The sequence below is a fragment of the Penicillium griseofulvum genome, assembly GCF_001561935.1.
Source record: "Penicillium griseofulvum strain PG3 chromosome Unknown contig_79, whole genome shotgun sequence".
NCBI lineage: Eukaryota > Fungi > Ascomycota > Eurotiomycetes > Eurotiales > Aspergillaceae > Penicillium > Penicillium griseofulvum.
In genome coordinates, this window is record NW_024467420.1 from 208,493 (window position 1) to 232,772 (window position 24,280).

Sequence of the window (24,280 nt, forward strand, 5' to 3'; positions counted from 1 at the left end):
ATCACAACACATGCTACTGTGCAGACACTATGTCCGTGAACTCCGCCGTTCTGTGCTCGTCGCGACCCCCGATATGGAAAGAGCCGATAGCAAACAATCTTCTGCCATGCTAGACAATCTGGAGAACCTAGGTGATATCCCGCTGACGGAGGCTGGGCCTTCTCGTTTACGAAATGGATTCCAAGAGAATGAGAAGGATAGGGATGCCGACCAACGTCTGTCGGCATTTCTTCGCTCTGAAGGCCACACCACATCACCCCCCTCCCGGCAAAACAGCCTAGGGTCCTCTAACGAATCAGCACACCAAATCTCTTCATATGAAGATGGCCGTAACACCCCGGATTCCCGGCTTAACGATTCAACCTCTCCGGGACACACAGTGGCCCGCAATGACATTCGCGCCAGTGCGGAGAAGATCTTGTACACATATCTTCTTCCTGGCTCCGAGCGAGAGATTATACTACCAGAATCGATGGTTTCTACAATTATCAACCTAGTCGAAGATGACGGCCGCGATGACCCCGAAGTGTTCGATCCTGCCAAGGACTATGTGTTCCAGGCCATGGAGCGGGATGCATTCCCAGGATTCTTGCAAGCAAAGGCTCTTGGAAATATGGTTCCACTGAGTATTATTTTGCGCCTCGCCTTTGCTCTGATTAGCTTCGGCGGAGGATTCTGGGGTGCCTTCTACGTTGTTCTGCGAAATAAGCCCCGGAGCATTCGTTGCTGGGTATGTTGATGGTTCCCTCTGACTACTGATGAACCCGCTAACTCTGATCTAGATAATTCTTCCGTTTGCTATTGCTGCGTACTTCATCGTTTCCTATCAGTACAAGATCGACCCCGTCATGGCGTTCCTGGGCTATAGTGAATACACCTTTATGAATTGGGCCCCGATTCGCGAGCCCTATGTCCGAAAGTTGCTGAACAAGCGCGCCGTTGTCACTGCATTGATTGCCTTCATCACAGCGGCAGCTCTCAGCATCTTATTCATTTTCGTCCCCGGTACCATGCTGTGAGTTTTTTTTTGCCGCGACTAGCTTCCGTCTAATCCAAACTTCCGAAAACAATCGCCCCGTGAACTTCGTCGTTTGATCATCTGATCATCTTGACCATGTCGACAATTGACTTGACTTGTTCGAGGCACTCACGCCTTCGTGTCTGAATACTGAAGTCTTGAAAAAACACCATGTCTCGGATCTGCAGCCCGTTTTCGTCCTCAAAGATATACAGAAGGCATTTTGGTCTACTCCATCCGTTCTATCTACCCACTTATTAGTGGTCGCATCTACTTATTTGTCTTGTCCATATTTATTGTGCTTGTTGTTTTGCTGTGGTTTTCTACTCTTCCACCAATACCCCTATTGACTTCGAAAGCTTTGTATTGTATCTATTTTCTCATTAATGAGCGTCGCCCTTAGGGCCTTACGAATGCAATTTGCTCCTTTCCACGGATTCCATATCCCACGAGACATCGTAACAAATGCAACTAAGCCATAATCAAGTCATTTCGTATCATAAATCCCATCGAACGCGCTATGGTCTCCTATACCACATAACCATGAGCAAATGGGAGTAAGGTGTCATGTAAATGCGTCAATTCGTCTGCATTTCAAGACTTGCGCCCCAATACCCTCTTTGGCTGCCGACTATTACCAGCACGAGAACCGGGCGCCTCATCAATATCCATACGCGAGCCATGCTCGCCACTATCGTAAGTCTCAAAGAACCCATCATCCTCATCAATATCGTCCGCATCCCTCTTACTGCCCCCGAGGCCAGCGCCAAACCGGCCACCGCGCCGACCACCCTTCTTCCCGGCACTTTGCTTCTTATTAACAGCCTCCTCGAGCGCCTCACTGTGCGCACGGGCACGTGAAGCACGCTTGGCAGCATCGCTCTTGATGCGTGCAATCTCCGCCTCCAGATCGGTGACGACCTCGCCGCAGCGCGATTCCCACTCGCTCAAGTTGGCAATCATCTTAGAGAGAGACTGGGGCTGGACATCGCGGAGCGGGGCAACGGCTGTCACGTTCACAGATGGAGGATTGGAGGCTGGTGAGAGGCGGGCTGTAATCAGGGAGGCGTAGATGGCTGTTGTTACGAGGGATTCAAGCTCGGCTTTTGTGGGAGTGCTGAGGGCGGTCATCAGAGCGCTGTAGGTGAGGGGTTTGATTGTAGTTGAGAGGGTTAGCAGTGAGAGGAGGCGGAGTTTGAGAGTTTGTTCGGGGTTCAGCTCGGGGAGGTTTGGAGTTGCTGGTGCGGGGTGTTGGTGGTTAGCTTTGATTCTGGTAGCTCGGGGGTTTGGTTCTCTGGTGGAATTTTTGGAATTTGGTTGGGTCGTTTAGGAGTTCTTTTGGTTCGTGGGCTCTAGATGCATGAAAACTTACTTTGATATTCTTGCCATGTGCCCCATGCGAAGATCTCTAGTAGCTTTATATAACCCTTAAACTCGGCTGGGGTATCTGGTGACCGTAGTGCTTGGATCGTCGGCAGCTCGAGCAGCTCTGAGAAGACGTAGGTTTGCGTGCTTGACGTGGCATTTGTGATGAGATTGGCGATAAAGCGAGGCGAACCGGCGTTGTTGGAGCGGGCTAGGTGGATGAATGGTTGGAGAGCCTCTATGGCTCGTGTGTGGGTTTGATCCATTTGCGGCTTTGTGACTGATAGAGGAATTTCAAGATGTTTCAAGATGTTGAAGGGTAATGGTAGCCAATGGAGCTGTAATATTGGTGAGAGGCAGCTAAGGTCAAGATAGGAAGCATCAAATGTCCACGGGTAGTCCAAGTGGAGATGCTTGTTTGCATGGAATGCAAACATGTCTTATCTGATTCAGGCTCTCTCATGCTTTTATTTTATTCTATTCTATCTTCTTTCTATTCTATTGATTACTGTATGTCGGATCTATTGAACCACCTGGGCATTAGGTCTATTAAATGTGGTCACAATGCGAGGCCCACCATTCTGCAAGGTCTCGAATAGTTACAGCGATAATAAGCCGAGACTAACAAGGTTCATCTCCGTAGATCTTTGAAACAACCACTTGTTTTCGTATTGCTAAGTCTGTTTCAGACCTTTCCCGTAATTTCTATCAAGTCAAATCCCTGTTAAATCACTAAATTAATTGGAAACCCGTCTAATCAGCTGCCCACGCTATATTGCATTGCGGATTTTATACATTCCATAGCGTGGCAGATGTGATCCACATCACCGATTCCTATCCCCGAGCAAATCCACTTTACTTTTTCCCTTCCCTTGCGACTTGAGCCAAGTTTTTGGTTAAATTCGACCGACGTGGCTTTCTGGGCACACTACTTCATTTAAAATTCTGCAGCTCCCTTTGTTTGCCCAACAAGGGAATGATCTGTCTAATCTTACGCTATCCGTGACTATCCGACCCCCTCAGCACGCTATCACCCTTCGCCATCGCGTCGGAGGCAGTTCGTCAGACACTCTCCATATGCTATAGTACTGTCTTTCCTCGCTGTGTCAGCCTCGCGCTTCACCGTCGAGATGTTATCCACGAATCCGCACGCCGGCGGGGCTAGTCGAGCCGCACAGGCCACCACAACTATCAAGATTGACGGAATGACTTGCGGAGCGTGCACAGCAGCAGTGGAAGGCGCATTTCAAGGAGTAAATGGTGCACACGATGTTTCCGTTAGTCTCATTATGGGTAGGGCCGCTGTACAACATGATCCGTCAGTGTTACCGCCTACGAAAATTGCAGAGATGATTGAGGACTGCGGGTTCGATGCGACAGTACTTTTGACCGAGGCACAAAGGAATCCTGACTCTGCTTCTTTTCCGACCACGCGACTCTCGGTCACCAACCTGGCCGTTGAGGGTATGACATGTGGGGCATGCACGTCTGCAGTGGAAAGCGGGTTGAACGATGTCAGCGGTGTGAACTCCGTGGACGTATCACTACTTTCCGAGCGCGCAGTCGTGGAACATGATGCCGACATCATCACACCAGAGCATATAGCAGAGCTCATTGAAGATCGAGGCTTTGGAGCGCGAGTGCTGGACACTTGCCTGGTGGGCTTCAAGGAGTCATCTGCATCGGCTGATTCAGAAGAGAAACCGGGACTTCTGGTTACCACCGTTGCAGTCGGAGGCATGACATGCGGTGCTTGCACGTCTAGTGTCCAGAGTGCTTTGGGCAGTGTGGATGGGGTAATCCAGTTCAACATCAGTCTTCTGGCTGAGCGGGCGGTCGTTGTGCACGATCCAACCATACTCCCTGCCAGCAAGATTGTAGATCTTGTTGAAGATTCCGGATTTGATGCGTCGATCGTGTCATCAGAGGCGCAGGCGTCAATTTCCAAAAGCAAGCAGCAGATCAATTTGAGCTTGCATGGGCTGCGGGACGGCGTTTCTGCCACAGCATTGGAAGACACTCTATTACAGCAACATGGTGTTCATTCAGCATCAATAAAAATGGCTACTTCTAACATAGTCATTGTCTTCGATCCATCTATAATCGGAATACGGTCTGTTGTCGAAGTGATCGAAGCTGCTGGTTACAACGCCTTAATAGTCGACTCAGATGACACCAACGCGCAGCTACAATCGTTGTCCAAAACGAAGGAAATCCAAGAATGGAGAAGATCCTTCATCATTGCCGCTTCGTTCGCTGTTCCTGTCTTCCTTATCAGCATGATTATTCCGATGTATTTGCCCGGAATTGACTTCGGCAGTATTCGAGTGTTCCCGGGCCTATATCTCGGAGATCTGCTCTGTCTCGCTCTTACCATCCCGGTGCAATTCGGCATTGGCAAACGATTTTATGTTTCCAGCTTCAAGTCCCTCAAGCATCGGTCCCCAACCATGGACGTTCTAGTGATGCTAGGCACGTCTGCTGCCTTCTTTTACAGCTGTTTCACCATGATTGTGGCTCTTTGCAGCGTGGAGCACGGGCGTCCTAGCACCGTATTTGACACAAGTACGATGCTTATCACCTTCATCACTTTAGGACGATGGCTAGAGAATCGAGCCAAGGGTCAAACTTCCGCTGCTCTTTCTAGGCTCATGTGTCTGACTCCTTCTATGACGACTATCTATGAAGATCCTATTGCGGTAGAGAAACTGGCCGAGCGCTGGACCTCCAAAGCTACACCTGGTGCACCTGAGCAACCTACGTTGGCTGATGACATGACGGTGAATCACAAGTCCATTCCCACCGAGCTAATTCAAGTCGGTGATGTTGTTATCCTCCATCCCGGAGATAAGGTATCTGCGGACGGTGTGGTCATCCGGGGTGAAAGTTATGTAGACGAGAGTATGCTCAGTGGAGAGGCGCTACCTATTCACAAAAAGAAAGGCAGTCAGATCGTTGCCGGAACTGTGAACGGCACGAACTCCATTGATTTCAAAGTCATTCGAGCTGGCAAGGATACCCAGCTAAGCCAGATTGTAAAGTTGGTACAGGACGCGCAGACGAGCCGTGCTCCGATTCAGCGCATGGCTGATATCGTCGCCGGTTACTTTGTCCCCGCCATCGTTGGTCTTGGTTTGATCACATTTTTTGGCTGGATGTTCCTCAGTCATGTGCTGCCTCATCCGCCGACAATCTTTGAAATGGCAGGCAATGGTGGCCGGGTCATGGTTTGCTTGAAGCTGTGCATATCGGTCGTTGTCTTTGCGTGCCCCTGTGCTTTAGGCCTTAGTACCCCGACCGCGGTCATGGTTGGTACCGGCGTCGGGGCGGAGCATGGCATCCTCGTCAAGGGAGGTGCTGTGCTAGAAGCTGCCACCAAAGTTACTCATGTTGTCTTCGATAAGACGGGAACTCTGACTACAGGCAGAATGAGCGTGGCTCACACCCGAATTGAACCTCAATGGACAATGAACGACTGGCGCCGTCAGCTCTGGTGGCTTATTGTCGGTCTCGCAGAGACAGGTAGTGAACACCCAATCGGACGAGCGATCTACTCCGCGGCCATAACCGAATCAGGTCATCCTGGAGAAGATGGGTTGCCAGGGAGTGTGGGTGACGTTGACAACTGTGTTGGCAAGGGTGTCTCTGCCGTGGTCGAACCTACATCTAGCGGCCAGCGTATCCGGCACAATGTCCTCCTTGGCAACGCCAACTTTCTCCGGTCTAAGGACGTCCCTGTACCCACTGATGCAGATCCAGATTCTGCGGAACCCGTAGAAGATCCGGAAGCTGATGTCTCCAAGCCTAGTGACACTGCGTCCGGCATTACACACATCCACATCGCCATCGACAGCCGCTACGCCGGAACCATCTCCCTCCGAGATACAGTGAAAGAGACAGCCGTGGCGGCAGTTGCGGCCCTGCATCGCATGGGCATCTCAACCTCCATGGTAACAGGCGATACGCTCTCAACAGCGATGGGAATCGCTACAGCAGTCGGCATTCCAACCGCTTCAATCCACGCCTCCGTCTCCCCATCCGAGAAACGCTCAATCGTCTCCGCCCTCCAAGCAGAAGGCGAGCGTGTCGCCATGGTCGGCGACGGCATCAACGACTCTCCCGCGCTGGCTACGGCATCTGTCGGAATCGCCCTTGCATCAGGCACAGACGTAGCCGTCGAGGCTGCTGATATTGTCCTCATGCGCCCGGACGATCTACTCTCTGTACCAGCCAGTCTATCCCTCTCGCGTACCGTCTTCAAACGCATCAAGATGAACTTAATATGGGCTTGCATATATAATATCGTTGGCCTTCCATTCGCCATGGGCCTTTTCCTCCCCTTCACAGGCTTCATGCTACCTCCCATGGCTGCCGGTGCTGCCATGGCTCTTTCCAGTGTCTCTGTTGTTGTTAGCAGTCTGCTATTGAAGCTCTGGCGTCGCCCGTCTTGGATGGATGTTGAGCATCTCGAGAAGGAGCTTCGCTCAGGTTCAATCTCTGCGGCTGGCATGGCGCGTCGCCGTCATGTCCGTAAAGTGAGCTGGTGGGCTTCTACGGCTATCTTCGAGGATACCCCTCGCTCTTTGCGTCGTCGTGTTAAGAATGTTGTCTCTTCACTTTGGTCTCTTATCACTGGCAAAGGACCTATGGCGGCTGTTCGGGGAGATGAGGGCTATGTTCCACTGCAGACAGTTGAATCAACTGTTTAATCTTACCTGATGCAGTTCGCCATATGGAGTTGTCCTGTATAGGCACATGCTTCGTTATGATGCCTAACGTCCAATGTTGGTATATTGGCATATTTCGGACCCGGGTTGGCATTTAGTTTCGGTTATTTTTGATTTATTTGATACCTCCTCCGTCAATGTCATTTCTGCATGAAGATCCTCTCACACGTAGAAGAATCACAAAGACTAAAAAGTAAGGGATTGGTACATCAGGCTTGGTTGCTAATTTGTGTAACGACAAGTACCGTAGTCTCCGTTTTGGCTTAGCTATGAGACTATCACTATTCCACTGTGTTTTCCACACAATACCTAACATGATCAATGCATGGATAGTAAAATCGGCCGGTTATTTGTTCAAATTACATTCCATGAAGAGTGATCTACAGGGTGTAGACTAAACCTATTTAGGACTATCTGCCTCAGGCAATAAAATTTGATCGGAGTAGTCTGCAAACGAGGCAAACAAGTGGGCGGGATGACTCCGATGCTTTTTTTGTCTCTTCTTTGATAACAAGATTGTCGCGTTTCTTTAATGCTATTTCTGGAGGCAGTTTCTAAAGACCGGTTCTGACGCCTCTCAGTCTCATTTCGCCAACTTTGTGTCCAAAGGGTCGTTGATCCATTGAACGTAAAGCCGCCTTGCCGCTTTCCCACAAGTTCTTCACGAGAACAAGTTCTTGCGATCCTCTAGATTGATAAAGAACTCGTTGTTGACAATCCTTGCAGCAATGGCTCCCAAGCAGAAAGCTGGGCAAAAGCCGAAGCCAAATTCGGCTGAGGAAGTGGAAGAGACATTTCAGGCTGTGGTAAGTCTAGCAGTTGACAGATGGTTTGCGTGATTGTTCTTGTTAAAGTCCTCTCTATGTGTTGTACAATTTACTGACTTGTGGGTTTGCTTAGGTCCTCGCAGATACCTTCGAGACGAGATTCGAGCCGTTCACCCGCGACAAGCCTCGTGTAAGTTCTCTTCAGCAAAGCATTCATCTCCCAAGACCTCACAATTAACAAATCAAATGCTTACAGTGCCTTTTGCCACTCGCAAATACCCCCTTGATCGAATATACTCTCGAATTTCTGGCCAATGCAGGCGTGGAGGAGGTCTTCCTCTACGGTGGAGCGCACTCGGATCAGCTGGAGAAATATCTCAAGTACGCTTGCCCTAGGGACTCCTTCTAATACTAATGGCAGAGCTAACCTATATTGCTAGTGCGTCGAAATGGAGAGCTCTGTCTTCTCCATTCAAGCAGTTGACCTTCCTTAAGTCGACTTCTACCTCTGTCGGTGACGTTATGCGCGACTTGGATGGCAAGCACCTCATTACTGGAGACTTTATCGTCGTGAGCGGCGACGTCATAAGCAACCTACCCATCGAGGGCGCATTAGCTCAACATCGAGCCCGCCGAGCACTTGACAAGAATGCGATCATGACCATGGTTCTCAGGGAGGCTGGCCTGCAGCACAGGACCAAGTCCACATCAATTTCGCCGATTTTTGTCATTGACCCTACAAAGGACCGATGTCTCCACTACGAGGAAATCGATCGCCATCCGGACGAGGAGCAATTGTCTCGTCTCAATATTGACGCCGAAATTATTCTCAAAAACCCCGAACTGGATATCCGCCAAGACCTGATCGACTGCAGCATCGATATCTGCACCCCGGACGTGCTGAGTTTATGGTCGGACAGCTTCGATTACCAATCACCGCGAAAGCACTACTTGTTCGGTGTTTTGAAGGACTACGAACTGAACGGCAAGACAATACACACATACATCATCAAGGACCACTACGCTGCGCGCGTGCGGAATCTGAAGGCTTACGACGCGATAAGCAAGGACATACTCTCGCGTTGGACATATCCTTTGTGCCCGGATACGAACTTGCTCCCTGGTCACACGTATACCCTTCGTAAGGGTAGCATGTACCAAGAAACCGGGGTAACCCTGGCACGCTCTTGTGTCATTGGGCGCCGCACAGTCATCGGAAAAGGCACTAGCATTGGAGACCGGGCAGAAGTCCACAACTCCGTGCTCGGTCGAAACTGTAAAATTGGCCGCAACGTCAAGCTGGATGGTGCCTATATTTGGGATGACGTTGTGATCGGTGACAACACAGACGTCCGTGGGGCGATCATTGCTGACGGCGTGGTCCTCGGCAAGCATTGTACAATTGCAGCAGGAGCGCTTCTCTCCTATGGCGTAAAAATCGCAGATAACATCTGGGTGGAAGGTGGGAAGCGTATTACGAAAACTCGAAACGACGGCGGCGTGGGCAAGAACGATCCTGAAGTTGTTGGCGAAGGAGGCGAGGGTTATGAGTTCATTCACGGCGAGGAAGAGGAAGATGATGAGGATGATGTGAGCGTAGCCTCGTCGGGACTTGGTATGTTGTTTCCTAGTGTATCTCTTCTGGTTCGGATTGCTAACTTTATGCCATCTACAGTGTACCGCATGCCCAGTCTCTCACTCTCTTCCGCCTCCATCTCAACACTGTCATCCGAGATCTCGAATACCTCATGGGCAGGATCTGAGCGGAGCAGTTTCTCTGCAGACGAGGATTCAGACAACTTCCACCACGACGCATCAGTCAGCTTGTTCGACAGTCTTCGTGAAGGCGTGGCAGCAGATGTGGTGCAGCTGGAGCTGGTCACACTTCGTATGAGCGCCAACGCCTCGGACAACCAGGTCCGTCGCGCCATTGTGACATCTTTCATGAAGCACATCCAGCAGCTCATGGAGGGTGGCAAGGGTGCCGGTCAAGCTGTTCTTTCGGTTTTCACGGCATACAAGGAGGTCGTTGAGCGCACTCTATTCGATCGCAACAAGGAGCAGAAGAATGACCAGGTGGATCTACTGCTCGCACTCCAACATGATCTGATTCATCGTAACAAGGGCGATACTGTCCTTCTCTTTACTGCCAAGTCTCTATATGAACTTGATCTTATCGAGGAGGAGGCTTATGACCAGTGGTGGAATGATGAACGCTCTAGTAACACTGAAGAGATGCGGACTGTTCGCAGCCAGACCAAGCAATTTGTTGATTGGCTTGCTGAGGCAGAGGAGGAGAGTAGCGAGGAAGAATCCGAGGAAGAATCCGAGGAGGAGAGTGATGATGAGTAGATACCAATGTTTTCAATTAAATTCCAAATATGTCTTTCAAATTTCCTTTCTATGTATACAATGTTTTATTGTAATGCTTAAAATGTCTACAGCATAGAATCCCAGTATGTTTGTTATTAAAGTCAGATATAGGCAGATATAGGCAGATATAGGCAGATATAGGCAGAACCCTAACATTCTCAACGGAAGCCTACAGAGGCAAACGAGGGGCCAATGAAGCGCCAATTTTAAAATGATTCATGCCTGAGTCAACCAGCTGAAAGAGCCCGAGATACCATATGCCATTTTGTTTTTCTTTTCTCTTTTTTTTATTTATTTTTTTTTAAAAAATAAAATAGAATTAGAATTACAAATATACCCAAATTGGAATTCCTTCGAAGCCCGGTACAAGCCGCCTTCGGGGGTTTGGAGATCTTACGCTTCCCCACTCCCCGTCACAAGTTTTACCCAGTGACGTGTGGCTCCTCCCACTTAAAACATCCCTTGTCGGCATTTTTTGCCGCTACATTCACCACGCCTCCTATAACGCGAAAGAGAAAGGCGGCTGAGGCGATTGCGGACGAGCCACTGCCAAAAGCCGCCCACGGCGACCGGAAAGCCTCTTATTTCCAAAACAGAGAGGGAGAAAGTCCCGTTAGTTCCGCCTCGAAGAAGCCCTTCACACCCACCACCGTCAGCATGGACTCCGACGATGAGTTCATGAGTGACGTTTCAAGCCAAGATGATTTCTTGGGTACCCAGGGCTCTGACGATGAGAGCCTAGGTGAAGGTGCATTTCCATCGGATCTTTGCGTTTCTTTCGTGTATGTCTTTAGTGACTAACAAGCTGTGTGGGGGGCAGACTTCGATGATCTCGACGCCGGGTTTTCGGACGATAAAGACCTCATCAGACATAAAAAGAAGCCATATGAAGTCGAGTACAAGGTTCTCGACCCTCCGGATATCGATCATGAACAGCTAGGCCAGGTCAACGAGGTCTGCGCTATCCTTGGGCTGCCACCTGAGTCGGTGGCGATCTTGTTGCGCTTCAACCGGTGGAACAAAGAAAAGTTGATCGAGTCTTATATGGAGCATCCGGAGCAAACGCTGGAGGAGGCTGGTCTTGGTTCGAATTTTGAGGGGACCGCAAAGACAGAGATCATTCCGGGGTTCATGTGTGACATCTGCTGCGAGGATGGTGATGACCTTGAGACGTATGCCATGCGCTGTGGTCACCGATATTGCATCGACTGCTATCGGCACTACCTGGGCCAGAAAATTAAGGAGGAAGGCGAGGCTGCCCGAATCCAGTGTCCAGGCGATGGCTGTAATCGCATCGTGGACTCCAAGTCACTAGATCTGCTTGTGACAAAGGAGCTTCAAGGAAGGTATGTGTTTTATCTTGCAGGCCTCTAGGCGGAAGAGCCCGCTAACGAATGCTTACAGATATCGCGAACTCCTAACTCGGACCTACGTTGACGATAAAGAAAACCTGAAATGGTGTCCGGCACCAAACTGTCAATATGCCATTGACTGCGGGGTAAAGAACCGTGATCTCCGTCGCATAGTTCCAACAGTGCGGTGTTATTGTAAGCACGAGTTCTGCTTCGGTTGTTCCCTTAACGACCACCAGCCTGCTCCATGCACCTTAGTCAAGATGTGGCTACAGAAATGCGAAGATGACTCCGAGACGGCCAACTGGATCTCGGCTAACACCAAAGAGTGTACTAAGTGTAATTCCACGATCGAGAAGAATGGCGGCTGTAACCACATGACTTGTCGCAAGTGCAAGTACGAGTTCTGCTGGATGTGCATGGGTCTCTGGTCCGAGCATGGCACGAGCTGGTATAATTGCAACCGTTACGAAGAAAAGTCAGGCGCAGACGCTCGCAGTGCTCAGGCCAAATCACGTTCCTCCTTGGAACGCTACCTGCATTATTATAATCGGTATGCGAACCATGAACAATCTGCCAAGCTTGACAAGGATTTGTACCTGAAGACCGAAAAGAAGATGACTAGCCTTCAGTCGCAGTCTGGTCTGTCCTGGATTGAGGTGCAGTTTTTAGACACCGCATCCCAGGCCCTGCAGCAGTGTCGCCAGACCTTGAAGTGGACTTACGCGTTTGCATTCTACCTTGCTCGCAACAACCTAACTGAAATATTTGAGGATAATCAAAAGGACCTGGAGATGGCCGTTGAGAGTCTCAGTGAGATGTTCGAGAAGCCAGTTGCCGAGTTGGCAGAACTGAAAGTCGATATCCTGGATAAGACTGCTTATTGTAACAAGCGCCGGGTGATTTTATTGAGCGATACTGCTGAGAATTTGAAGAATGGTAAATGGAATTCTCAGATGTGGTTTCGCTACATTGCTAACATGTGTTTTCTAGGGGAGTGGTCGTTTAACGTTGAGTGGTAAATCACAATCCACCATAACCATCTGTCCCACCATAGACTACGGGGATCTTGACGACCTGAACGATGTCTATTTCTTTGCAACAAGTTTCGGTGTACCTTTTTTCCTCCTTTCTCTCCACCATTGACCCCTTGAGCCCTTGAGATCCTCGCCCTTGTACTGGGACTGCATCAGCAACTGTCATTATGCATCCATCTCTAGGGCTGAAATGGGCTTGTTTTCGTTTTTCCCGCTTCGCATTACCTCAAATCACCTGCATGTATCCTCATTTGATGAGGGCTTTTCCTTCTGGTGTTGTCGTCACATAATCTGCTTTCTCTTTCATTGTCTTGAGTTCAGGCGCAGCGGTTTGTTTTTTACAGAAATGATTATCGTCCGAGCTGTTATAACAGGCAGCTAACAGTGAAATTCTCCCATTCAACGCGTCCCTTCGATTATACTAGTGGTATTAGGACTTTGGAGTCGGACATAAGATTTTTCCAGACAGGTTACCAGAATCCGAGACATAGACCCGATGGGTATCGCGGCTTCCACTCGGGCCTCGGCTTTTCCGGTGTCTCCGATGCCTAGTTGAAACATCAAAGTTACCTAGGTAATAATGGATATGTGTTATATACCCAATACACGATCACATACACAAGTGCGGTATGTTTATTTATCGCTAGGTAACCCTAGAAGCATTTCTAAGACATAAAACATACACTGATAGTCTAAAGGCACTACACCAACCCCCAATACACGCGCACCACAACTACGTATCGCGACTAGAGTAACTAAAAACCACACCCCCCCCCCCCCGTATAGGCCTGTAACCGTTCGATCTATACTGTATTGGCATATCTAACCTCATATAGACTAGCGTATGGAAGATAGTAAACTCATCCTAAAGCTGTAGTTCTACCAACCATGTACTCCGTAGTGGTGGGGTGTCTATGCCCACGGCAGGAATTATAGACCTTTCTTACAGACTATATGAAGAAGGTTTCACTAGGGAAATTAACTCGCCGACTAAGACTCCGCGGCACACATATATTTCGATCTTTTAATAACACTCTAGACCTATGAAGCCGTTAGACCTAGTAAAGGGTATCTTATTATCCCGATGGGAGTATACCCGGATGATCCTTTTGATTTCCCATCGGGAATGTTAGTTGAGGATCGCTTTAATTTTCTACTAAATGGTCTTGTAAGCTTCACCTCGGGAATCCCACGGCAGAATGTCGGCAGCATTGATATGAATGGAGATAACCCGCTAGAGCTATCGAAAAAGAAAGAAGGACCATCTTATTCACCATAGAAGCACAGTCTATTTAAGAACATATCGGTCCTTAGGACTTGACCAGAGACTAAGTTAAACCAAACATCGGTGGATAAGGTTATTCTAGAATATATGGAGTATGAACTAGCCGAACCACCGGATGTTCCTAGAGCGTAAAGAAAGAGAGGACCCCTAGGAACGATTACTCCTTTTCCCGGACTTATAGAAAATAAAATTGAAGCTGAAGCTCCACTCCATATGAGTTAGGCGAAATGTGGACAAGGGCTTGTCAAGGGGCTTTCTTATCTGATTGATAAAAAAATCAGTACCAGTTATGTACCTTTACCGTGGTTACTACACTATGAAGGTACCAGTATGGTACTTTACATAATAAGTGTTGAGATCAGTCCCTAAACTCCGTCATCGGAAGTCTCGGAGATACTTTGGAGCTGTCAAGGTTATGTTTTGACATTGATCATTTCTAAGAGGATGATTCTGAATATTTACACAGTGTCTATGACTAGAAGGGAAGTAAGAAGATTTGGAAAGGCAGTATATATGTAAGTGAAACCTATATAGAATGAGAATATGTAAAAAAAAAAAAATCCCCAAAGAGAATAATGCAACCTGAGTCCGTGAATAATTTCCCTAGCGCCTTTTCCTTTTATGTCCAAAAATCCCCAAGTTCCCTAATCTTTCCTCTCTAATTATTCCTTAAAAAGAAAAGGAAAGGGAAAAGGGGTCATTTATATTTTCCTTTCGCATTTTGCTGGCATTCTGCTTTGCTGATTGTGCTTGTGTTCCTCGGGATCTCCACGGACAACCCAATCCCTGTTTATCTCATCTTCACTTTTCCATTCCTCCATCTCCGCCACCTCCCTCTCTCTCCGAACTCTTCATCTACTACAGCTGCGCCTTGAGCTAGCGGAAGCTCCATGGCGGCTTCCGATCAAATCTCCGGGCAGGATTTCGAGTATGTCGCTCTCCGATGGAATTTTTTTTTTCTCCCCAGGCAATCGGCCATCGGGAACACTGGAAGCTGGAATGAGCACAGGGACAAGCACATCTTATTATTTTAGTGATATGATGTACTCCTGCTATTTATTGTCCCTGTTGAGCATCCCGACTTTCTTGTTCGCCCTGGCGCTTTACGGGAATTGTGTGGCCTAAGCTAATGCAATACACCCTTTTCTAGCTATGAAGCCCTTCCTTCCAACTATGGCCTTGGCCGGAATATGCTAGCTGGTGCTTTCGCAGGGATAGCAGTATGTTTTACATGGTTAGGGGTATGAGGATTTTTGGCTGATCGGATAAAAGGAACACTCAGTGATGTACCCTGTTGACTTGCTCAAGGTAAGCTTGATTTCTGGCCGAAGGAATTGAAAGGAAAAAGGATTGAGCGCTGATTATTCTGGCATCATTAGACTCGCATGCAAATCCTGACCCCTTCGGCTGGCGGTCTCTACACGGGGTTGACCAACGCGGTCTCTACGATTTATCGAGTTGAGGGCTGGCGGACACTATGGAAGGGAGTCTCGAGTGTGATTGTCGGCGCAGGTGTGTATATCATGGTCATGAGTCGAAGACCCTCGATTCTGATTTGCGATAGGTCCCGCACACGCTGTTTACTTCGGTACATATGAGATCGTCAAGGAAATGGCTGGTGGTAATGTTGACGATGGCCATCACCCCTTGGCTGCCGGTAAGTTTTTTTTGGACAAACTTTTGAATCGATTTTTTGTGCAACATCTGACGTGATTGTCGTGCAGCTATGAGTGGAGCCGCTGCTACAATTGCCAGCGATGCGTTGATGAACCCATTCGATGGTAAGTGGCCCCCGTACGAGGCAATGAATTACGCCCAGCTAACTCATTCTCCAGTTATGAAGCAGCGTATGCAAGTTCACGGCTCAGTTCACAAGACCCTGGCCCAATGCGCCAAGACCGTCTACCGCACCGAAGGCCTCCAGGCCTTCTACGTCTCCTACCCTACCACACTTTGCATGACTGTGCCCTTCACGGCCACTCAATTCGTTGCCTACGAGTCGATCTCGAAGGTCATGAACCCCAAGGGTGATTATGACCCATTCACCCACTGCATCGCAGGTGGTCTGGCTGGTGCTTTCGCAGCTGGTCTTACTACTCCCCTTGACGTTGTAAAGACACTCCTCCAGACCCGTGGACTCGCAGAGAGCGAGGAGGTGCGGTCTGCAAAGGGTCTGTTCAATGCCGCTGCCATCATCAAGCGTCGGTTTGGCTGGTCTGGCTTCCTGCGTGGCATGCGTCCTCGTATTATTTCCACTATGCCTAGCACTGCAATTTGCTGGTACGTCCCATTCGGAGACTCGGTTCTCTCAATATTTAGATATTTACTGACCTATTTTCCAGGACATCCTATGAGATGGCCAAGGCATACTTCAAGAAGCACCTCGACTAAAAGCACTGACTTGGTCCGCTTGCACGGCTGCCGTGGGTCCTATCTACCATCCCTGATGGACCTGCTACTTGTTCGATATACCACGTTTGTGTGGGCACCATATAATCTTTCTTTGATCTCTTAGGGAGACATGGGTCTGTTCTTTTACAATATGTTCTGGATATGGGGAGGTTGGGCGGAGCCCAGCAACCCCTCTGGTGCATCTCGGGCCAGAGGCCAGGGTTCGATCTTTGCATGTTTAGGGCTTTTTATGAGAAGCGTTTTCGGCAATGTATAGTTTTGGAAAAATGGGGACACGGCCACTTTCGACTTCGGAGATTAAATGTGGTGCTTTTCTTTTTTTGGGTGGATTCTTCGATGCTCTCCATTCGATGTGTCCTATACTGTGACCGGCGTTGGAAAAACTTCGGGTTTTCTTGTTTTTGGTTTTGAGAGGGCTGGGTTCTCTGTGGCATCATAACTTATGTTTTTTTTATCTTACATGTACCCATAGAAGGAACTTTAGAGATGATAACCATTTTAATTTGTATAAAATCCCCAGTACAACCTTGCATAGTTCATTGGCCGCATGCAGTAACTCCCCCCGAACCGACGACGTCACGCGAAAAATCCTCCCCCCCTCAACTGCGGGAGATCATCGCCTTCACCAACTCCACCAACTTGTCGTGAAATGGATGCAGGCGGGCCTGATTATTCCCAATGATGCGCCCACGGCCTGCCTCTTCCTTGCAGAAGACGTACGACGAGTGTTATCTCGCGTGCTCCACCGCCGTATACTTTGAGGGCCAAGTAAGTCTACTAGTCTAGACACCCGTTCCCCGAGGCTCATTATATTAGAACAATGAGGAGGAAGCATTGCGGTCCTGGAGATCTGCTCTTGAGACTATCTACCATCACAATGCCCGCCGTGTACCTTCGAACTATATCCCGAAATCTGAAACAGAGAAGGCCCTGCAGGATTCCATCCGGGCGCTAGAGATTCAATGCCGAGAACGGGTCGATCTACTGAGCGCTCTCCAAGCAAGCAGAAAAGACTCGACAGAGGCAAATGGCAGTAAAGAGAAGGCCACCCTCGTCAAGGGCAAGTCTGTCCCCAACATACCGCCCCCATCGCCTTCCAATACTCCTGGCTGGATCGGAGATGGGACAATCCCTGCTGTGGGCTACACCGACCTTTCCAAACCAGCTGCCATACCCAGCCATCCTATGCTGCCGACAAAACAAAGCCATGAGTCTTCGCCAGCCTATGACGATCCTGGTCCAGCGACCCTGTCAGCGGCTGGCACACCTACACTACGTGTGAACTCAAACTCTTCGAGTAGAACGAAGTCGCGTGGCTCTAGTCCCGAGCGGCGGAAAACCATGTTGACAACTCTGCGAAGCAGCGACGCCAAGAAAAAGGGCAAGAAAGTCAAGGATGCATCAAAAAAGAAGGATATGAGACCTGCTGCCTCCACGGCTGCAGGCCTAGCATGGGGTAGCATCTATCGCTCTGCATCAGGCGAGAAGCCTGTGAGCGACGCGGCCCTGGTGTCGTCCCGGCAAAGCGCCGCTGCCCACGATCCCAGTTTGCGTCGAGAGTTAGAACCAAGATCTAGCTCTAGGAATGAGCCTCGGCAGCCGAGAATTCGCGGTTCCCGAGACCGCCTAGCAGGGGACCAAATTCCTGCTGCCCATTTGAGAGAGTCTCCCCGTTCGTCTCCAAAGAGGTCCTCGCCAAAACCGTCTACTCAGTCGCCCTCTCCGCTACCGCGGGGGCCTCGCCCCCCGCCTGACAGCCCTAAAATACAACATCCTCCTCGTACAATCTCCATGCCTAATCCGGCTGACTTTACGGCATCACCTAAACCATCCATCAAACCCAAGCCTGTGGCCTTGCGGTCTTCCCAAGAACCGACAAGCCATCCAACACAAGCCACCAAGTCCGAGAATACTTCAAACACTTCTCGGACTCTGTCACCTCGGCTTGACCGTGAAGTAAATTCTTCCAATGATACACCGCGGACAAAGTCTGCACCTAGACCTCCCAAAATTGGAGAAAGGGCCCGCGGCTCTCCATCATCCGCTAGCGGTGACGATTTTCATCGCAGTGTCGATCGGCTGGCTATATCTCAAAGGAATAGCGATAGTCCAATACGGCGCAAAGCCCCACCAGTCCAACAAGTCCAACAGCGAGAGACGCCACTGTCAAGTGACCATGAGTTTTCAGATCAGCGGACCACGGCAAGCGAGACAGGGGACGAAGATGAGGAAGAAGACAGTGAAATCTTGAAAATCATGGAAAAATTGCCTAGAGGCGTGGACCCCCAGTCAGCAAAGCAAATCCTGAATGACATCGTAGTGCGCGGTGACGAAGTGCACTGGGATGACATAGCAGGCTTAGAAGGAGCCAAAAAGGCCCTCAAAGAAGCAGTAGTCTACCCATTCCTCCGTCCGGACCTTTTCTCTGGTCTCCGCGAACCAGCTCGTGGAATGCTCCTCTTCGGTCCCCCAGGCACAGGCAAAACCATGCTCGCACGAGCAGTAGCCACAGAATCAAAGTCAACCTTCTTCTCTATCTCCGCATCAAGTCTGACCTCCAAATGGCACGGCGAAAGCGAGAAGCTCGTACGGGCCCTCTTCGGGCTCGCCAAAGCCCTCGCTCCATCCATCATCTTTGTCGACGAGATCGACTCCCTCCTTTCTGCCCGATCATCTGGCTCAGAGCATGAAGCCTCTCGCCGCTCCAAGACTGAATTCCTGGTCCAATGGTCTGACCTCCAGCGCGCAGCTGCAGGTCGCGAACAAACAAGCCGCGAGAAGAAGGAAGGTGATGCTAGCCGTGTACTCGTCTTAGCTGCTACCAATATGCCTTGGGATATTGACGAGGCTGCACGTCGCCGTTTCGTCCGCCGCCAGTACATCCCCTTGCCGGAACATCATGTTCGCGAGCAACAGATACGCAAGCTTCTCAGTCACCAACACCATGAGCTAAGCGATGCTGATATCCAGGTCCTAGTACAGGTGACAGAAGGTATGTTACTCCATCCTCTGTAATCCTTTTTCTAAAAAAGAAAAAGTAGTTGATCTTTCTTACTGACATTTCCCAGGCTTCTCCGGCTCAGACATCACAGCCCTCGCCAAAGATGCGGCCATGGGTCCCCTGCGCAATCTGGGCGAGGCCCTTCTCCACACACCCATGGACCAGATCCGTGCCATCATATTCCAGGATTTCGAGGCGAGTTTGTATTCTATTCGGCCTAGTGTTTCTCCCGATGGACTTCGAAGATATGAAGAATGGGCTAAAGAATTTGGTGAGCGAGGCGGATAGAGTAGATTTGAATTTACTCATGGACTTTTTTTTTGGTTCTGCTCTGTCTCTATTTGACTGCTTCTTGGTTATCCTTCTATCCTCCTTGTCTGTGGATGATCATAGGAATTGAATATCGATTCTTTTCTTTCTCTGCTTATATCAACCTGCACTAAATTATAATCTAAATCTCCGGGTCTTTCTACTTTCTACTTCTTTCATGCTATAAATAAATATCGGATAGAGATGTCTGCTAATATGGTCTAGCGCGAAGCTAAAAGCGCCCCAAAATTAGAGTTGTGGGGTATACATAAATTAACTGATCAACTCAGCAACACTCGGATCTCCCCTGTTGTCCGAGGGAATAACGATCTCAGACTCCATTTCTCACCCTCTTCGCCATCCTTCACTTCTGTGTCGGATTTACCACTCTGGCCACTAATACTGCCTCCGGTTCCAGTGGCCACAGTTACAGTTCCTCGCGCTTCGTCGGCGGCAATGATCATGCCTTCGACGAACTCGAAATCACGACAGAATGCTTCAACTGCATCCTCAGTGACGCTCTGAATAAGAGAAAGGCTTTGTACACGCTTCAGGTTATCGGTTGCATCCATAAGCGCGGATGGAAGGAAGTCATCGAGTTGTTGGCTGGATGTAATCAAAGACTCTGGTTGGAAGGCTGGAAGGCTGGCCAGGTCGGCTAGGTGTGGTTTCTGCTGGTCTGGCTTCTCGGTTTTGTCTTCAGAGGCGTCGGAGAAAGGTTCCAGGGCATCTAAGAGCGTTTGGAGACCAGAGGTCTCGAGGAGAAATTGGTGTTGGGTGTCGAGAAGATCACTACGTAGGGTTGATAGGGCTGCAGAAATGGGAGGGACGTGCGTGGAGCTGGCGAAGGGGTATGGTGACACAGCCGCGTGGGCGGCCAGGAGAATATTGGTGCGGTAAATGGACTGCGCTGTGGCGGTTTGGAGCTCATCGGATGAGGATCGCGCCAGCGTCAAGAATGGATCGAAGGCTGCCCGAAGGACAGAAGTGAACGGATTCTCGTTGTTCACATCTAGAGATGAATCCTCTGGTCCAACGGAAGACTCGTAGGTCTTCATGAGTAGCTCCAGGTCTTCCAATGCATCTAATAAGAACTGTGGGGGTGACAGGTCGTCTGGTGGTGTCAGGGCAATATTGTCGCCCGCTAGGACGCTGATCTGGTCGCGCATCAAAGTCTCAAAGTGGCCAAAAGTGAACTTTTCCAAGGTCTGGATCAGGTCCACCAAGTGCGATTTTGCGCCCACTAGTTTGGTGAAGGTTGTGCGGTAGAAAGATAACAGGTTAACCACCTTGTAGCAAGTAACAGGGTCATCATGGCTCTGGATGACGAGCTCTATTCTTTGCTTCAATGATCGAGCCACTCCAGTAAGATCGCGGTTGACCAAGTCACTAAGTGCCTTTTGGCCATCAAAGGTAACTTCCTGGTCTTCATCGATGCGCGACCAGGGTTCGCTATTCAGGCCGGCCTGAATCCCCCGAGCGAGTTCGTCCCCGTCATCGACAAACAACGATTCGAGAGCCTCTCGTTCTGAAACAGTTGTCGAGTGCACCCACGCAAGCATGTCGCCAATGTACCGAAGTGGGTCATGCGCTGAGAACTCAATCGGTTTGACAGTACGATCACCAGCGCCGGGCCCATTGGCCCCGGAAACAGCGTCAGTCAGTGCGTAGTGGAAAGCATCGGACAACACATAGTCCCGTGCCTCCGCAAAGAAATCCAGACAGTTGTGGAATAGACTCGGGCGCTCTGCCAGCACCCGTAGAGCGCGGCGGATCGAACTGCTGATGCGAGGGTCCTCTAGATTCAGTGACCTAAATTCTTTCTGAATCCATCGGTATAGTTTCTGGTATGCTAGATTGAGGTTCCGAGTGCTCAATTCCATCACCTCCAAGCCCAATCGCTGGTTCTCGCCGCCGAGCAGGACTTCGCAATCATGGTGCACTTGCTTCACACGAGCGAGCACGTCAAAGAACCGCTCATCAACAGGCTCCTCGGCCGACGTCAAGACCGATAAATCCTCTTCTGGAACTAGGAAATGTTTCGAAAATGCTTCCAACAGCTGTTGTTTGGTCTCGGTCTCTTTCTTCTGTGCTATCAGGGCGCTGGCCTCCTCGAGTACCGGCGTGGTATCCTGCTTTGCGAGATTGATTCGTTTGCGCATATCATCACATGTCTGGTTGAGTGTTGAAACCACTGTTCCGATCCGTCTCAATTGCTGTTATTGCCATTCAGGAGTTAGACTTCCGGACCCCAATCTCCAAATGAGCAATAGGAGGCTCACCTCTGCCACTTTCCCAAAGTCCTTGACAATCTCCGCATTGCAATCGACAACTTCCTTTTGCACATCCAGCCGTAGTTGCCGACGTGTTTCCGCGGTATTGTGAATCCCCCTCAAGCTCAATGTCTCGAGGGAATCCCGAATGTCCGAGTCCGCATACGATGCCGACAGGACCGTTGTCAGCCGATTGGTGAGCGCGGTCGGGCGCTGCGTTGGCGGGGACAACGGAGATGATACGATGGGTGTAGTGGCTCCATTACTGGCGCTGCCACTTGGTGGAAAGTAGCTGGTCATTGTTGTTCGAGCAATCTAGCGGAGAGTTGGCGGGGGGAAAGTAGAGGACAACCGCGCACTTGGCGCATCGACCGCCTTTGCCGTATCGTACCTTATCGTTAAAACATTATTCACTGGAGGTCTGTTTATTTTCCCGTCCCGATTTATCTCAATTCATTCATTTTTGGGATTGTATTTACCCGATCTCATGGATAGCCCACTCGTTTCGCCGGCTAAAGCCCGTCAGGCTGCTATTCAAGCCAAAGATTGGGCGTACGTGAACTCCTGGCTCAATCGACAATATGCGCCTAAACCGGTCCCCAAGTTCGAGCGCAATGAATATACACTCCGCGTCCTCCTGACCCTAGCTGCTGCCAATGATGCTGCCGATGAAGAAGCTGCTCTACAACAGCGAGCGCGTGAAGAGGCCGTTCAGGCATACAGAATACGGGAAGAGTTTGAACGCAAAGATCCCCACGAGCAACAGAAGAATCAACTCCTTGATGAAGTCGAGATGTGTTTGGATGACACAGGAAGACGCGATCTAGAGGACCTCGCCGACTCCGCCGCAGCTCTGGGCAATACCTTGAATCCGAGTCCCGGGGATCTGGGACAGTCGATTGTGGAGCTTACTGTGGAGGAGTTCGAGGCCCAAGAACAAATTACAAAGGTCGACACATTACATCAGTATCTACAACGAGAGCTGTCACGATTACAGGCGGAGCTTGAGGAATTGAAAACCGATGTGGCGTATGAGATACCTCCTGATACACAAAGCTTGACATCGGAGTGGACACGCGGCACAAAGACACTTGCGATCAAGGTCGGAGAGTATCAAGATCGCATTGCATCGCTAGAAAAGGTTCAGCCCCGAGGGCCGACTATTGAGGAGTTGGTGGCAGAGGAGGAGAACGTTATCAGGATGCGGGAGATGGTCAAGGCACTGCAAGGTCGCGTGAGAGCGTACCATGATCTTCCCAAGGATACCCCTGGGGCATGGGGAAAATATAAAGAGCTAGAGCGTGAGCTTGGGCAGCTTAAGCGACAGCGAGACTCAATGGCAGTATAGGGGACGGTACTAATGTTAGTGATCGAATGTTCTTCTAATCGATTCATTTAGCTCAGCTATGGGCAGCTAAGACTGTAAAAAGTGCTTGCAAGATTTAAAGACACTTTAACAGATGCTTGATCATTAACCTTGGCCTTCTTATTACGGACGCTGTGTACAGCTACCTTCTAACAACCTTTGGTCTACATAATGAAATGTTCTTGCAGTTGAGAATATGATGGATTCAAAGAGCAACATTGAAGTTCTCTGGCTATTTTTTTTAAAAAAAAAAAAGAAAACGTAATTGGTATCGTGAACTCATGAGTCTTGGGTGCAGGGCTGCCCGTGAAGTTATGGAATGACCATAATAATGATCACTCGCTGAAGGGAGACCATCCTAGTTGCCGCCGAGTCCTAGAGCACCCTTGACCTTGTCACCACTGGAGGTATAATTAGAATGGAACTCTTTCGATCAAAGAAGAGAGCAACTTACATGGAGCCGGTGGCACCGCCATGGCCGTGGTTGTCACTAGCACGCTGGGTCTTGTCAAAGGCCTCCTGTCCAGCACCCTTACTATCATCGGTCTGCAAGCCGCGGCTCGCACGGTCAGTGGTGTCGGTGACAGTCTCCTTGACCTTGTCCTGGGTGGACTTGGTGGAGTCGGGAGTGAGCTCCTCCTTGGCCTCTGTAGGAAGAAGTTGTCAGTGATGATGTCTCAATATCTCGACAGGCAGGTAAAGAATTGTGGCATACTGGTAGTGAAATCCTTGCGACCGGTATCAGACATGATGAAGATTGAAGTTCGGTGGTTGAAAGTTGAAGTAAACGGGGTAGTTGATTGAAGTAGATGTTGAAGGAAGAATGGTTAGAGAGGCCAAGAAAGGAGTTTATATATGTTGTATATTCGTTTGTCTCTCATACAGATAGCAGGCATGACATCATTGTTTACTGTCGTGATTGACCTACTTCACAATGCCAGGCGATATGCATACAGATCTATTTCCAAGCCGGGACCCCGGACTAGCCACAATGT

At 49.6% G+C, this 24,280-nt stretch overlaps 8 protein-coding genes across 8 annotated transcripts; 5 read left to right on the forward strand and 3 right to left on the reverse strand.

Annotated features, from left to right (window-relative positions):
• Positions 1-1,612: 1,612 nt before the first annotated feature.
• Positions 1,613-2,649, reverse strand: PGRI_000700 (uncharacterized protein; the record flags this gene model as incomplete). Its single annotated transcript, XM_040787783.1, has 2 exons — positions 1,613-2,256; positions 2,391-2,649. 2 exons carry the CDS (start codon positions 2,647-2,649, stop codon positions 1,613-1,615), a joined length of 903 nt encoding a protein of 300 aa, XP_040651555.1.
• An 864-nt stretch (positions 2,650-3,513) lies between these two features.
• ctpA (Cu(2+)-transporting P-type ATPase CCC2) lies at positions 3,514-7,092 on the forward strand (the record flags this gene model as incomplete). Its single annotated transcript, XM_040787784.1, has 1 exon — positions 3,514-7,092. One exon carries the CDS (start codon positions 3,514-3,516, stop codon positions 7,090-7,092), a length of 3,579 nt encoding a protein of 1,192 aa, XP_040651556.1.
• A 746-nt stretch (positions 7,093-7,838) lies between these two features.
• On the forward strand, positions 7,839-12,624 carry PGRI_000720 (Zinc finger, C6HC-type; the record flags this gene model as incomplete). The annotated part of the gene is made up of 10 exons (XM_040787785.1): positions 7,839-7,916; positions 8,011-8,067; positions 8,134-8,258; positions 8,318-9,492; positions 9,553-10,225; positions 10,610-10,998; positions 11,071-11,596; positions 11,655-11,797; positions 11,861-12,541; positions 12,596-12,624. The coding sequence occupies 10 exons, from the start codon at positions 7,839-7,841 to the stop codon at positions 12,622-12,624; spliced, it is 3,876 nt and encodes a 1,291-aa protein (XP_040651557.1).
• A 2,190-nt stretch (positions 12,625-14,814) lies between these two features.
• mrsA (putative mitochondrial carrier protein) lies at positions 14,815-16,315 on the forward strand (the record flags this gene model as incomplete). The annotated part of the gene is made up of 8 exons (XM_040787786.1): positions 14,815-14,852; positions 15,075-15,144; positions 15,197-15,232; positions 15,304-15,436; positions 15,489-15,581; positions 15,649-15,705; positions 15,760-16,204; positions 16,267-16,315. The coding sequence occupies 8 exons, from the start codon at positions 14,815-14,817 to the stop codon at positions 16,313-16,315; spliced, it is 921 nt and encodes a 306-aa protein (XP_040651558.1).
• Positions 16,316-17,014: 699 nt separating this feature from the next.
• On the forward strand, positions 17,015-19,625 carry PGRI_000740 (uncharacterized protein; the record flags this gene model as incomplete). Its single annotated transcript, XM_040787787.1, has 3 exons — positions 17,015-17,104; positions 17,153-19,328; positions 19,405-19,625. 3 exons carry the CDS (start codon positions 17,015-17,017, stop codon positions 19,623-19,625), a joined length of 2,487 nt encoding a protein of 828 aa, XP_040651559.1.
• Positions 19,626-19,927: 302 nt separating this feature from the next.
• On the reverse strand, positions 19,928-22,219 carry cog6 (Golgi transport complex subunit COG6; the record flags this gene model as incomplete). The annotated part of the gene is made up of 2 exons (XM_040787788.1): positions 19,928-21,862; positions 21,929-22,219. 2 exons carry the CDS (start codon positions 22,217-22,219, stop codon positions 19,928-19,930), a joined length of 2,226 nt encoding a protein of 741 aa, XP_040651560.1.
• Positions 22,220-22,406: 187 nt separating this feature from the next.
• On the forward strand, positions 22,407-23,267 carry PGRI_000760 (uncharacterized protein; the record flags this gene model as incomplete). Its single annotated transcript, XM_040787789.1, has 1 exon — positions 22,407-23,267. The coding sequence occupies one exon, from the start codon at positions 22,407-22,409 to the stop codon at positions 23,265-23,267; it is 861 nt and encodes a 286-aa protein (XP_040651561.1).
• A 376-nt stretch (positions 23,268-23,643) lies between these two features.
• On the reverse strand, positions 23,644-24,034 carry PGRI_000770 (heat shock 9/12 family protein; the record flags this gene model as incomplete). The annotated part of the gene is made up of 3 exons (XM_040787790.1): positions 23,644-23,686; positions 23,740-23,932; positions 24,001-24,034. The coding sequence occupies 3 exons, from the start codon at positions 24,032-24,034 to the stop codon at positions 23,644-23,646; spliced, it is 270 nt and encodes an 89-aa protein (XP_040651562.1).
• Positions 24,035-24,280: the final 246 nt, after the last annotated feature.